At 42.3% G+C, this 12,870-nt stretch overlaps 1 protein-coding gene across 1 annotated transcript in view; it reads left to right on the forward strand.

Annotated features, from left to right (window-relative positions):
* The first annotated feature begins 4,205 nt into the window (after nucleotides 1–4,205).
* Nucleotides 4,206–12,870, forward strand: part of MRPL3 (mitochondrial ribosomal protein L3) — a 31,783-nt gene continuing 23,118 nt past the window's right edge. The window contains exons 1-5 of the mRNA XM_052795223.1: nucleotides 4,206–4,387; nucleotides 6,341–6,519; nucleotides 7,546–7,637; nucleotides 8,487–8,585; nucleotides 12,494–12,593. Coding sequence (XP_052651183.1) covers nucleotides 4,275–4,387; nucleotides 6,341–6,519; nucleotides 7,546–7,637; nucleotides 8,487–8,585; nucleotides 12,494–12,593 — 583 coding nt within the window. The 5' untranslated portion in view covers nucleotides 4,206–4,274. The remainder of the gene's footprint in view (nucleotides 4,388–6,340; nucleotides 6,520–7,545; nucleotides 7,638–8,486; nucleotides 8,586–12,493; nucleotides 12,594–12,870) is intronic.

Genomic DNA, 12,870 nt, shown 5'->3' on the forward strand with positions numbered 1-12,870 from the left:
AATGCAGAGATCAACAGGTTATTGTATGCTGAGCTACATAAATCATCATTTTCATGTGTGTAGGTGGTCTATGTAAGTGTCTCAAGAGAATCACAATTGCTGCAGATCTTTCTGTTTACTTCACACAATCCAGATTGTGTACTTAAACACAAATCATTATCAGTGGTAATACAGATCAGCAATTCTGAGGCAGCCCTCAAGGTGTTTGAAAAGACACCATGATACTGAAAAATCAATTGGAAATTTCCTTCAATCTATACAAAACAAACTATGCAAAACAAACACGTCATAGTGTGGTGTAGGAGAATGAACAGAAGACAAAACTAGCCATATGGTAAAGGCTTTCTAACGAGGCTTTGAATGTTATTTTCATTGCTCCAAGTTACTCAGTGAAATAAGATAGTATGGGCTTTGTGCAGGGTAATATCATTAAGTATATGAATGTATCTCTGAAATGGCATTTCTTCTCCTGTTTTATCTACCTAGGGTTTTAGCAAGACCGTTCTGCCTTTAGGCTGAACCGCCATCAATTTCTCTCGTAGATTTTTTCCATGCAAATTTAAACTTCTACTGCCTTTTGATGGATCATTTTAAATTCTGAAAACTCCTTTAAAATAAATTATATCTTGTCCTTTTGAGGTGATTGATGATCTAAAATATCTTCTCTTCCAACTGCAATCCTGCCTTCCTTTTTACTGTCTCTCAAATCCGATTCAAAACCCAAAAGTCCCAGAATACTCAAAGATCTTCATGATCCCTATTAGCCCAAAATACATTAACATCCATAATTCTTGAACCAGATACTGAGCTGAGTTGTATTTTTAGTTGTGTAGGGGAAACTAAGTTTACAATAATAAAAAAGGCGCTATGCTAATTGCTTATTACCTTAAGGTAAAACCTACCCGTGTGAAGTTCTTACCCTGATAAGCAATATAGTGTTCTATAGCATTTGATGAAAAAGTCTACAGATATGAAATGAAAATGAAATTGTAATAATATTACTTTAAAACATGTCTTTTCTTTTAGTCTCCAAGTATCAAAGGTACACAACTGATGACAGCTAAAAGGTTTACAGTTTGATCTGTTAGACACCTGCTGAATGTGATGGGAGAACACTGGCCAAAGCCAAGGCTTGCTGCAGGTTGCAGAGGTGATATTCCAACAAATACACAGGTGGAAGGCCCCAGTTCTAAGCAGATTTGCATGACAGAGCCCTGCCGCTCTGCAACACTCAACGACATCCCTTGGGTTTACCCATGCATCAAATACTGTGACAGAATGGTGTGTGGTGTAGTGAGCCTCATTATTGTATTGCAGTAAGATCTTTGCTGACTACTTAAACAGAGCTACCTGCTTCAGCTTGGTTCTCCGGCTGCACAAACAAGACACGGCTTACTCCCAGAAAGAACGCAACAGGTTATTCAGATTGACCTTTCTCACTTCGGTTTATGGGTCTTGCAGTCACACCTGCTGTGTAAATCTAAACCTGCATCCAACCTTTCCAGAGTGAAAGAGGTACTAGACAAACTCCCTTTACTCCTAAGTAGCATGGACATTTCAGGCACAAAGAATTGGTACATTTACATTCACTTTTTTTGGAATGGGAAGGATGAGCTGGAGGACACCTAGGATAAGGTTACACTTCTCAGGTTGTTTTTCCCCTTTATTTACAGGCAGTGCTATTTCGCCACAAGGAAAATACAGTTTATAGCGCCATCCGTCCTCCTTCACTCATAGGTCTTACTTGTACCTGCAGTCCCGGGCTGAGGAGTTGCACTTTACCAGAGGCAATTTCAGCAATTAGAGAGCTATGTGAGTGATAACTGGTCAGCCCAGCTGCCCATTTGCTTGCAACATTCACTGCAAACCATCAGTTGGCTGCACTCACACCCCCTCTTTTCTGTTTTCTTCCAATTTCATTGCATAGTTGGGGAGATCTGCCAAACTGATCAGGTTAAACCTAGGTGACCTCTCTTGTGAAGGCTGCCAGTTCAAAATTGGTGTTTTCATTTCCTCATTCCTGTAATTCTGAGGACTCCCAAGGCAGCAGACTGGCAAGGAAGGTTATTTTGTAATGGGCATTGTTTCTTTCTTTTCCTTCTCTCCAAAAAAGTGCTAGTCATTTCTACTGCTGCGCAGAAAGCCTTTTACTGCTGTGTTCAAGAGGCACTTGAATTTTTATCCCGCTGATTAGAGCAGGCAGTTTGCAACCTGATTGCATTCAGTTGCAGCCATCTTGCTACACACACACACACCCACAAATTGACAAGAGTTGCCTCTAGCATCATGAAGAGCTGCATGCACCAAGAAAAAAAAAAAAAAAGGTTTGCTGTTGATATTAAAAAGGAGAAAAGAAGTACAGCATTAAAACTTTTCTCTGCCAAATGTGTGCACCCCCATGTATTACTTCCAAGTTACTGGTACATGAAATCCTGCGTCACCTCAGCTGCGCAGCACGCTAGATGAGAAAAGCATCATACTGTGGCGGCAAGGCTAGCTAGCATCAAGAGAGCCCTCTTCTTTAGCAGGGAACATCCATCGTGACTTGGCAAGTCACTTAATCTTGCTGCGTGCCTTAGTTCCACGTCTTTAAAATGGGGATAAGTAGCATTTTGCTATTTCCTGGGGACTTTGGTAGGATAGGCACCAGTGCAGGATTGTCACAGTGCTTTGAAATTGGGAGGTATCACTTTTAACATTTTTAGATCCTTTCTTCCTCCTGGTATAGAAATTCCTGTCAGAGCAGCAGCATAACCTACTGATGGACCCCGCTAGAAAACACGTCTACATGAAATTTAGCAACACCCCTGTGGTGTTGCTGTTCTTGATGCCAGGGAGAGAACAGAAAGATGCATTGGTCCCTGTGATAGCAGAGATGACTAACCAGCTTCAGAGAGGGAGGATCAGTTGGACTCTGAACTTGAGAGATGCATTTCTGAACACACTACGTGTTTACTTCTTAAAAGGACAAGAAGTAAACACGAGGACAAGGAGTGTGTGTGAAACCTGCTGGTAGTTTGCCAGATCACAGTTTTGGGTGTGAACACCAAAATTCTGCTCAGTTACCCACTCTGAGGTGCCTACAGCCTGTCTCTGATCTGGTTAGCCAGCCACAAGCCTCGAGTGCAACACCCCCCCACACACATACCACAGTGGGGAAGAAAACAGCGCAGCAGGGTAAAGAGGAGAAGCAACAACAGACTTCAGCTGGCCACGCTGAAGGTTCACGTATCTTTAAAAAAGATGTGTCTGTTGAAACCAAAAGGGAATCTTCGGTTCATACCCATTCAGTATCCCACCCAGTGCACTCTCAGCTGTGCTTGTGCCCTGCTCAGAAAAAAAGGGTGAATTAATTCCGAATACTGACGAAACCCAGATCTCACTGGAGCCAGAGTCAGAGGTACCAGCCCTGTGCCAGGCTGCCCAGAAATCCTCTGCCTGGCCCACATGCTCTAACTTTACCAGTAACTTTGCTGGCTACAATATTAAATATACTTCCCATAAACACGGCCTTCCCACCCTTACGTGGCCTACCTGCTTGCAGGGAGCACCTGAAGCAGTTAAGCCCCGCACCCCGCAGCAGTTTGATACAGCAGGGACCCTTCTGCCCCAACCCTCCGGGCATCCGCTCCGCTCCTCCGGGCGGAGGAGTCTTCTGAATCCGTCCTGCAGCCCGGTGGGCCTAAGCGGTGCTTGCCAGCGATACGCTTCGCCCTTACGGACGCTTCTCGTGTTGGATTCCGGCGGCCGGAACGGAGGCGCGGGAGGGACGGCCGTGCTGGCGGGGTTGGGGGGAAGGGGTGCCCATGGCTATTTCTGCACGTCCTCTCCCCCTCTGCACCCCCTCGGGTGAGGGCTTTCCCCCCCGTGTCAGAGAAGGCCCATCGGCCACGGGTGCCGCAGCCCTGCCCCGCGGGGCCTTCGGGCACAGAGCGGCCCAACCGGCCGCCAGCTAGGGCCCAGCTTAAACCCTGGGCCGCGCCGCCGGGCAGGCGCCTTCGCCGGGGGGGGCGGAACCTCTACCCCTGGGCCGGTGCGGGAAGCCGCTGGAGCCAGCGGCGTGGCGTGGCGTGGCAGGGCGGGGCGGGGGGGGGGGGTGACGCACGACCACGTCTTCGGGTCGGTTCGGGAGTTTTGACGTTAACTGTTGAGGTAACCGCCTCCCCCCGCCGGGAGCGCCGGCCGGAACCTTCTTTCCGAGGCAGCACGGAAGGTTTTCAGCGTGGGACCGGGCGGCGCCGGAAGCCGGCGGCGGCTCCGCCAACGCTGGCGGCATGGCGGGCTGGGGGCTGCTGGGCCGGCTGGGGGGCCGCCTGCGGGCGGCAGCGCCGGGGAGGCCGCTCTGGGCGGCGGGGGCGGCGGCGGCGACGGGGGCTTCCGGAGACAGGTAGCGGAAGGGCTGGGAGGGGAGGGGGCTGCTGCGGGGAGGGGCGGGAAGAGCGGGGATGGCGGGGTGTCGGGCCCTGTCCAGCCCCGAGATGAGGGGCCCCTTCCTCTTCCCTTCCCCTCGGCGGCCCCTCCGGTCTCCGCCGTTCGGCGGGGCCGCTGGGTGCAGCCCGCTGGCAGGGCCCGGAGGGTTTGCAAGTGCAAAGGTGGCAGGGCCCCGGTTCACTGGCGGGGCACCCAGGCCTTGGTAACAGACCCAGCCTGCGTGGGAGTTACGGCAGGACACGCGTGTTTGCAACCAAAGCGGCTTTGCTTCGCAGCGAGCGGCTTGACCTGCCGTGTTTTGAGTCGCCTCGGCCTGCTGTTACAACTAGCCGTGTGCTTTCGCTGCTGTATTGTTCAATACTCTGTGTCGTTGTACTTGAAGAGGATTGAGGAGCGTTCAAGCTTTTCTTAGCGCTTGCAAAAGTTATGACAGTACAGCGAAGTGTTTAGCAGTGAACGTGAAATCGGAGAGTTGTTGGGGCTGGAAGGGAGCTGAGGAGCTTTCTCGTCTAAGCTCCTGCTCGCACTGTGGCCAGCTCTGAGGTCAGACCAGGTTGCTCCGGGCTTTGTCTGGTTGGGCCTTGAGAGCCTCCAAGAACAGTCTCACTGGGCCCCTGTTCCAGTGTTTGACTGTCCTCAAGCTGAACATTTTTTCCTTATGTCAAATCAGAACCTCCTTTTTCAGTTTATACCAGTCCTCTCATTCTCCTGGCATGCACCTCAGTAAACACAGCGTGGCTCTGTCCTGTCAGTAACCTTCTCGTAGCTATTGGAAAGCTGCTGTCAGGTCCCCCCTAAGCCTCCTGTTCTCCAGACTAAACAAGCCCAGTTACCTCAATCCTCCTCACAGGGCAAGTGCTCCAGCCCCTGTATTTTTTTGTACCACTGCTGTACTGGCTTATTTATAAACATCCCTGTTACACTGGGGACCCAAAACTGGATTTAGTATTGCAGATGTGGTCTACTTGGAGTGCTGAAGAAAGGATGATAACTGCTTCCCTTTATCTCCTGAACGTGCTTCTGTTGATGCAGCCCAGGCTACTGTTAGCCCTCATTGCTGCCAGGAGCCTGCTGGCTCCTTTTTTACCTTTTTGCCCCCCAGGACTCCCAGGTCCTTTGCCTGACTGGGGAGCAGCTCTCCTGAAGTCACGGCCTGTACCCTTGCAAGAGGTTATTCCATCCCAGGTGTGGGACTTTGCATTTCTCCTTTATGAATTTCATCGGGTTCCTCGTTGGCTTGTCTCTCTGACTGGCAGAGGGGTGCTCTTGAGCATTATCAACTGCTCCCTTCAGTTCAGTTTTATTGGCAAACTTAAGAAGGGTGCGTTTGTTTCCTCTTACAGGTCACTGATAAAGTTATTAAACAGGACAAGTCCCTGAATAGGCTCTTGTGGAACTCTACTTGTAGCTGGCCTTCTGGTAGAGTGCAAACCATTAGCTGCAACTCTTTCAGCCTGATGATCCAGCCAGGTTTTTGCCCATCTGCTAGCCCTCCCATCCATGCCGTAACATCCCAGCTTGGATAGAAGGATGCCACAGGAGACTGTGTTGAAAGCCTTGCTAAAGTTAAAGTAAATACCACCCACTGCTATCTCTTCGTTCACGGATCTAGGTTTTTTTAATTGTAGAAGGAGAGGTCATTTGATTTGTTGTTGCTTACTCCCCTTCAGTATATTTTGCGATACTTTAGAAGTTAGACGAGAGTATGACAAATAGTTAGGTGTTGTTGGTCAAGGGTGGCCAGTTTGAGTGATGGTAGTTGAATAGCTTGCTAGTATAATTTCGGCCTTTATGATTTTATACTCTATTATGTAATGATATGTAGTATATATTGCATTACAAACATGCATGTTATGAGACATTATTTGAACTGATAAGACACTTAAAACTTTCTCCCACCACTGGAAAGGAGGCAGCTGGGCTTTGTAGTCAGGCATGTTAACAGTACAACGTGGTGGCATGAGCATCTTTCTGAAGAGAATGTCCAGTTCCTCAAGAAGATAACTGCAGAGGAATACAAAGCTCAGACAGCCAGCAAGCTGTGCCCTCTGAAAGATGAGCCATGGCCACTGAATGAGTGGAAACCAGGTGAGAAAGTTCTCTCTTCTGAAATACCAAACTCTTGCTGAAATTATCGTTGTTGTGTTGTTGCATTGAGTCATATCGGGAATGTGTCTTGTATTCTCCTTTTTGCTTTTGCCTCAATCATCCAATACATCTCCTAGTAAATAAGTAAATGTAATACATCAGCTCTCTAAAAAGCATTTAAAATATTACAGGGTGTTAAGAACCTTGTAAGAACTTTGGGTTTAGTCCAAATCAGCACTTGGCCAGTCCCACTGCTGCACAATGACAAGGTAATAAACTAAGGATTCATCAAAAAAGACTCCCTAGAATATAAAGTATAAGAACTTGAAAATGTTCTTGTAAATTTTGCTGGACTCTGAAGGAAAAGTGGAGTGTATAATACATCCCACTTCTATTCAGTGATTCCAAAGTCCTATGGACTAGAACACAATATAAAGTTTTTGAGCCTTCAAAAGGATCACATCATTTGACATCAAACCTGACAGTCTGCAAATCCGTGAGCAGATCCTCAGGTATGACGGTGGAAACTGGAACAAAGAGCATTTTTCAAACTTTAAAGCATTTATTCTTCATCTTATGTGTTCTGTTTTTCACGCCACAGACTGTCAGAAGCCAGACAACAGGTTGCCTTTGCTGTACAGTTACAGTGACAAAAATGTGCAAAAGTTGGGGTGGGAGGAACCTCCTACAGTAAACTTTTCAATAGTTAGTTTGGCTCTAATATTCTACATGGGTGTTGTATTTTCTAAAAGAAATGAGTCTGAAGCATTGGTTGCTCTAATCTTAATGGAGAACTAGTTTCCATGTTCTATCAAACGCAACTGGAACAGATAGACCTTTACTGCTAGTGGGATTAAAAACAGTGAACAGGTTATTCCCAGCCTACCCACAGGGAGTCAGCAATGTTTTCTCTCCTTTTTCAACTCCTTAGGAAAGATCAGAGTTAATGGGACTTTGCAGGTTATGAGATGGGCTTTTTCAAATATTAAGTGTGGAGTTGCATCCATGTTCTGTTTTGGTCTACAGATTCCATCAGAGTTGGTGTTGTTGCAGTAAAACTGGGAATGATGCCAATATGGACCAAGTCAGGAAAAAAACATGCTGTCACACTACTTAAGGTGAAATAAATGATAATGAATTTCATCTCCTGTACTGTATTCAGATCATTAACCAGAAGTTTCAGGCAAAAGTGAAACTTACGACTTGTACAGAGTAGGAAATCCCTAAAGAAAGATTTCTTTCAACCCTGCATAGTACACCAGGCCTATTCTGTTTATATGCTGAACTTTCTAGGAGTGGTCTGCCTTTTGCCTCAGCTATTCAAGGGCTGCAGAACTGTACATGAGTATTACCTAGGTGAGGGAAGATGGGAGGCAGCATAAAGCTGGGGTTAACTACCCCACTTCACTTTTTTTATTTTGCCACCTGCGGGCACTTTGGGATTAGTTTCACTTTGGTTTCTGAGCCTTTGTAGCCCTGAAGCTTCTTCATATTCTCTGGCAGCTACTACTGTGATGAAGCTGTTCACTGACGTGCCATGTGATGAACCATGTTGCTGCCATATGATGAACCACTGCTCTGAAGGAGATCAGGTTTACAGGGCAAAGGAGCAGGAGTCTAAAATGTGGGCTCTTATTGTATGCTTTGCCACTGCATACAGTAGGGATTTTGCAGATCTTTCAGGCAAAATATGACTATAAAATTTCATTCGATTTCTAGAGCATTTATGAAAATATAGTTTGCATTCCACAAATATTTTTTTCTAAGATAAGCCTTTTATTTTTTGGCAAAAGAATGTCTATGGTAAAAAGGTAACACGCTCTCCTACTTGTAGGCTGTATCTCCTGTTATATAGATACAAATGAAAATAGAGACTGGCTTTGTTTCACTTGTTTTGATAATCTCTGTGGTCTCAAAGTGTACACATCTGCTTATACTCAAATAAACACTATCTTTCTTTTCTTAAGGTGCAAGATTGCCATGTTTTAAGATACATTTCAAAGGAAGAGTCGGGTGGAAAAACATCTAAGCTACTTGTTGGAGGCAAAAACGCATCTCCTTTTTTTGTAAGTGAACCACTTTGGGTGTTTTCGTTAGAATAGTTGTTTCTGTTGTGATTACAGTACATGATTGAAGTAGCACAGGTAGACTTCTTTAAAAGATTAATTGACAGACATGCATGCCTTGGAACTGATCTTTTGTCACATTGACCCTTGCTTATTTCCTTAATTCTAGTGTTGATTGTTGGTTAAGAGAATAGCAAGAACATTTTGAAAGTTTTGCCTCTTGATTCTCAAGGAAAGCTGTGGGTTTAGGAAGTTGCTTTGATGTGCAGTGTCCCATGCTGACAAAAGGGTCTGAAGGGCCATTAGCAGTGTACAAACATGTGTGTTCCCCATCTCTGTGGAGATGCAATATGAGACAAGGACTGCAAGATACATACTTTAATGGCCTTTTGTAAACTTACCCATCTTCATCAGTTGTTTAGAAGACTTTGTTCTCTAGCTTACTCTTCCATACTGTTTTATTAGCTTTAGCTGTAATTTTTCCACAGGTCTGTTGAGATTGTTTAATTTGCATATCGTTTTACTGATGAATAGTTTAAGACTTAAATTTTCAGGAAGGTAGCTTCATGATTATAGCTCATCAACAGTGCTGTCAAAACCACTCACTTGTTTAGACACCCCAAATACCTGATGTGGAATTCCCAGACACCTTCAGTGGCTAAGGTTGTCTAGCAGAGCTGTCATTCCTGAAGGGGAAAATTGAATTATAGATCAAGGCAGGAACAAAGCTTTCCCTTGAAGGACTGCCATTTCTATGATCCATTATTTCTATAAAATATCACTTTTCACTTCTTACAGTATCCTGACACTCATTTGTTTGATTTAGGCAAGTAAAAAAAAAATAGGACTCATGATCACTAAGCAGATTATCTCAGTTGGTGATTATGGCTTTTTGAGGATATATATTTCCCTTTTTCAAACAGAAGGTGGTCCCAGAGCCTCAAAATTAATCTGTGTACTTGTTTTTGCTTTAGTGGAGGTGAGGGAAGAAGGAGCTTTTTTCATTTGATAAACCTGTTGGTTTTTATAGTATATTCTACTGATTTTGAACAGGCTTCTATTTTAAGGTATCTTTCTTTTATTCAGTGAGTTTATGCTATCATTGCTTGTACTTTTCAGGTGTCCATCCTGTCACTTTAGGCTGTTTCCACTTTCCAGGTGTGACATTTTTCCTGGAGAAATTACAGCTGTGTTTTTTCTTTCCAGTTACCTTGGTTTAAGACATGCAAGAATCATGTGAATAATAATTTTCAAGTTGTATTATGCACATCAGACTCCTTACAGTTGATCTTTTCATAAAGATGATGCCATCAGTGATTCAATATGTTGTCAGAGTAAAAATGTGCAGGAAGCAAGGAGATACATAGAAAATTTCTATTTAAACAACTCTTGTGAACTAAGAAAATGTCTTCTAAGCCGAACTACCTAAAAAGTCAACTCAAGGATTTTTTTTTTTAGTAGTTTGAGTTATGCTAAAGACTCTCTTGGACATTACTTTTTTCAAGTTAGCTCCTATTAATTTGGTTGAACTTAGACTCATTTTAATAAAGAAATTAATGAAATATCCTTAGACCAATCTGTGGTGAGGACCTGGCCTGAGACTGAGCTCTGTATTATTATTATTGTTGTTGTTGTTATCATCATTGTATAAATTAGATAATTTCTAAGAAAGAATTTGGCAAGCCGATTCTGAGCAATTCGACTTGTTAAGGTACTAACAAATGATATCTTTCTGTGGTTTAGCTGCAGGTTTGCATCATTGCTCTCCTATGTTTATCAGTCTTTTTATGTGTTTCTTTTCTCTCTGAAGTGTCTAAAAGTGAGAATTAAAAGAAAGCTGAATGAAACTGTATTGTATTAGCATAAACAGTTTATCTTCTGTTAATTCCTCATAGGAACATCTGTCTTTCTCAGATTCCTCACAGCTACTGATTTTTAATGAATTCAATCTAATGATTCCCTCAGTAATTTTACTAACAAAGTGTATTTCTTTTGAGCGTCAAATTGCTTAAAAAATGATAAGGGGTATTGCATTTTTAGCAAGATTTTTTTTTTTCCCTTTTTAGCTTGCTGTATGTCAGTCTATTACAAGTGAACAGATTTTTCATGATTTTTTAATGCAAAATTATTCTCAGAAGTGCAATTCTGTCAGTGTTCTAATAATTTTTTGTCAAAAATATTTTACATGCTCCCTTAAGTGAGGGCATATGGATCATTTTCCTATAATACTGGAAGATATTGTTGGTCTTTTTAAAACTAAGAACATCTGAATTCACTCTATGTTCTTCTCTTTAGTATTGCTCTTTAGGAAGGCTTTTTAAAGACTACAGTGTTTTCTTTGTAGAAATACATCTCTCTGACTTGACTGTTTGAAGAAAACTTGTTGAAGTAGAAGAGTGCAAGGCTATAGTAGGACTCTTGAGATGTAAGCGGTTTTTACCCTTTGACTTCACTATGCTTTCCTTCAGCTGTGGTAGCTCTTTCCAGGCACCCGTGCTGAGCACAGAGCTCCCCTTGCTGTCATCTAAGGCAGCAGTTTTATGTAACAGTGGCAATAAAGGATTGATATGCAGGCATTTACTAGAAAGGGGTTTTCTTTATTTTTAATTCTTATACTTGGTACTATTGTTTAATACAGTTGTCCTCTATTGATGCCTCAAATTTTTGTGGTCTTAGGGCAGATTTTGTATTTAGTTGATGACTTTTTTCTTTTTTTTAAAAAAAGGTATTTTAAGTGGTTTTTACTATGAACTCAACAAATCACTCAAAAACCCCTTTTAACTCTCAAAGACTTTGCATCCACACTTTCTCCTCAAATAAGGACAGATTCATAAAGCTAAAATTTCTGGTTTGTGTCTAAAGTCAGAGATCCTCATCATCTTGCTCCCTCATTCTTCACAAAACTTCCTCTGTTCTCCTAAAACTTTTAAACAGATTTTTAAAAACAAATGGAAGGGCAACATGCAGATTTTCAAAATAAACTAAGTAACGATTTTAAAGTATTTTTTTGTCTTAAAATACACAACGTTATTTTTGAGAGAGAGAACTGCACAGAACTTTGGAGAAGTGAACCTCAGAGATGTGACTATCCAAGTGTGACAGTATTGTCAGATGCTTAAATTGCTTTCTGGGAGAATTCATCTGAAGAAAAATCAGCTGCATTGCTTTTTTCCTATGGCCACAATTTTCCTGCATCACTGTTACCATTGCTTGGTATCATCTTAGTGGTCAGCTGTTCTGTGAGTTGTCTTGTTTAAAACAGCTGAGAACAATTTTAAGTACTTTAGTCAGACTCCTCTAAAAAGAAGAGCCCTTCTTTGGTATGTCAGCAGTGGTTTGATGCACTGAGTGTGTTTGGTATATCTTAAAAATACATGAATCATAAACTTGTTGTTCTTCATTTTTCCTTTTTTGTCTAGAGACTCTAGATTCTCTTCTGTGGGAAGTTAAGCATTTCTAGAAGTTTCTGCAAGACCAGGCTTTATTTCTATGGTTTTGTTAGTTAAGTCAAATATATTTATGGTGGTGTGGAACTAAGTCATTTGAAGCTTTGAAAAAGAGAAAATGTTTTAAAATTACTACAAAACTCTTTGAAAGTCATGAAAAAGCAGTAATATATTTTATGTACATTCTAAATAATTGGTTTCCCTTTTCTAATCTTAGAAATCTTCATATATCTCTTCTTTATATGATGTAGCTGTAGGGTAACTAGTTGACGGAAAATAAAACGCAGACACAGGAGTTTTAAATTGATTTTATATTGCGTTAAAGTGCTAGTCTCAAGATAAAAGTGTAGTATAATATATCTGTTTCTCTGAGTGGTGTTGAGAGCCTGTAACCACTTTGTGCTATGTTGATCCTTGGGTATTTTAAGATCACTTCTTTTTTATGGCTGCTCTTTGTTACAGAAATCAGAGTCTGCTATGAAAATTTTTAAAGAAGCTGGAGTACCACGGAAGCAGAAAGTTGCAACATTTAATGTAACGGATGATGCCATAATCAAACCAGGTAGTCTTTTTGAGCTACTGAATATTATATGCATAATCATTTAATGTCTGCCGCTTGTAAACTTAAACGAAGTTATGACATGTATTTAATTTTTGTTTTGTATGGAAATTGCTGAATTCTTATTTCTTTGTCATTGGAGCACAAACTTTTTTTCTTAGGGAAAACAAGTCTTATCCAGACTAGCTAATATGAACATTGATTTAAATAAATGTCTGTAACCTTGACTGACTTGTTGGGAATAAATATGAATGCATTTACAGGAAGTTCTCTAATTACG

Source organism: Harpia harpyja, chromosome 1, assembly GCF_026419915.1.
Source record: "Harpia harpyja isolate bHarHar1 chromosome 1, bHarHar1 primary haplotype, whole genome shotgun sequence".
NCBI classification, from domain to species: Eukaryota; Metazoa; Chordata; class Aves; order Accipitriformes; family Accipitridae; genus Harpia; species Harpia harpyja.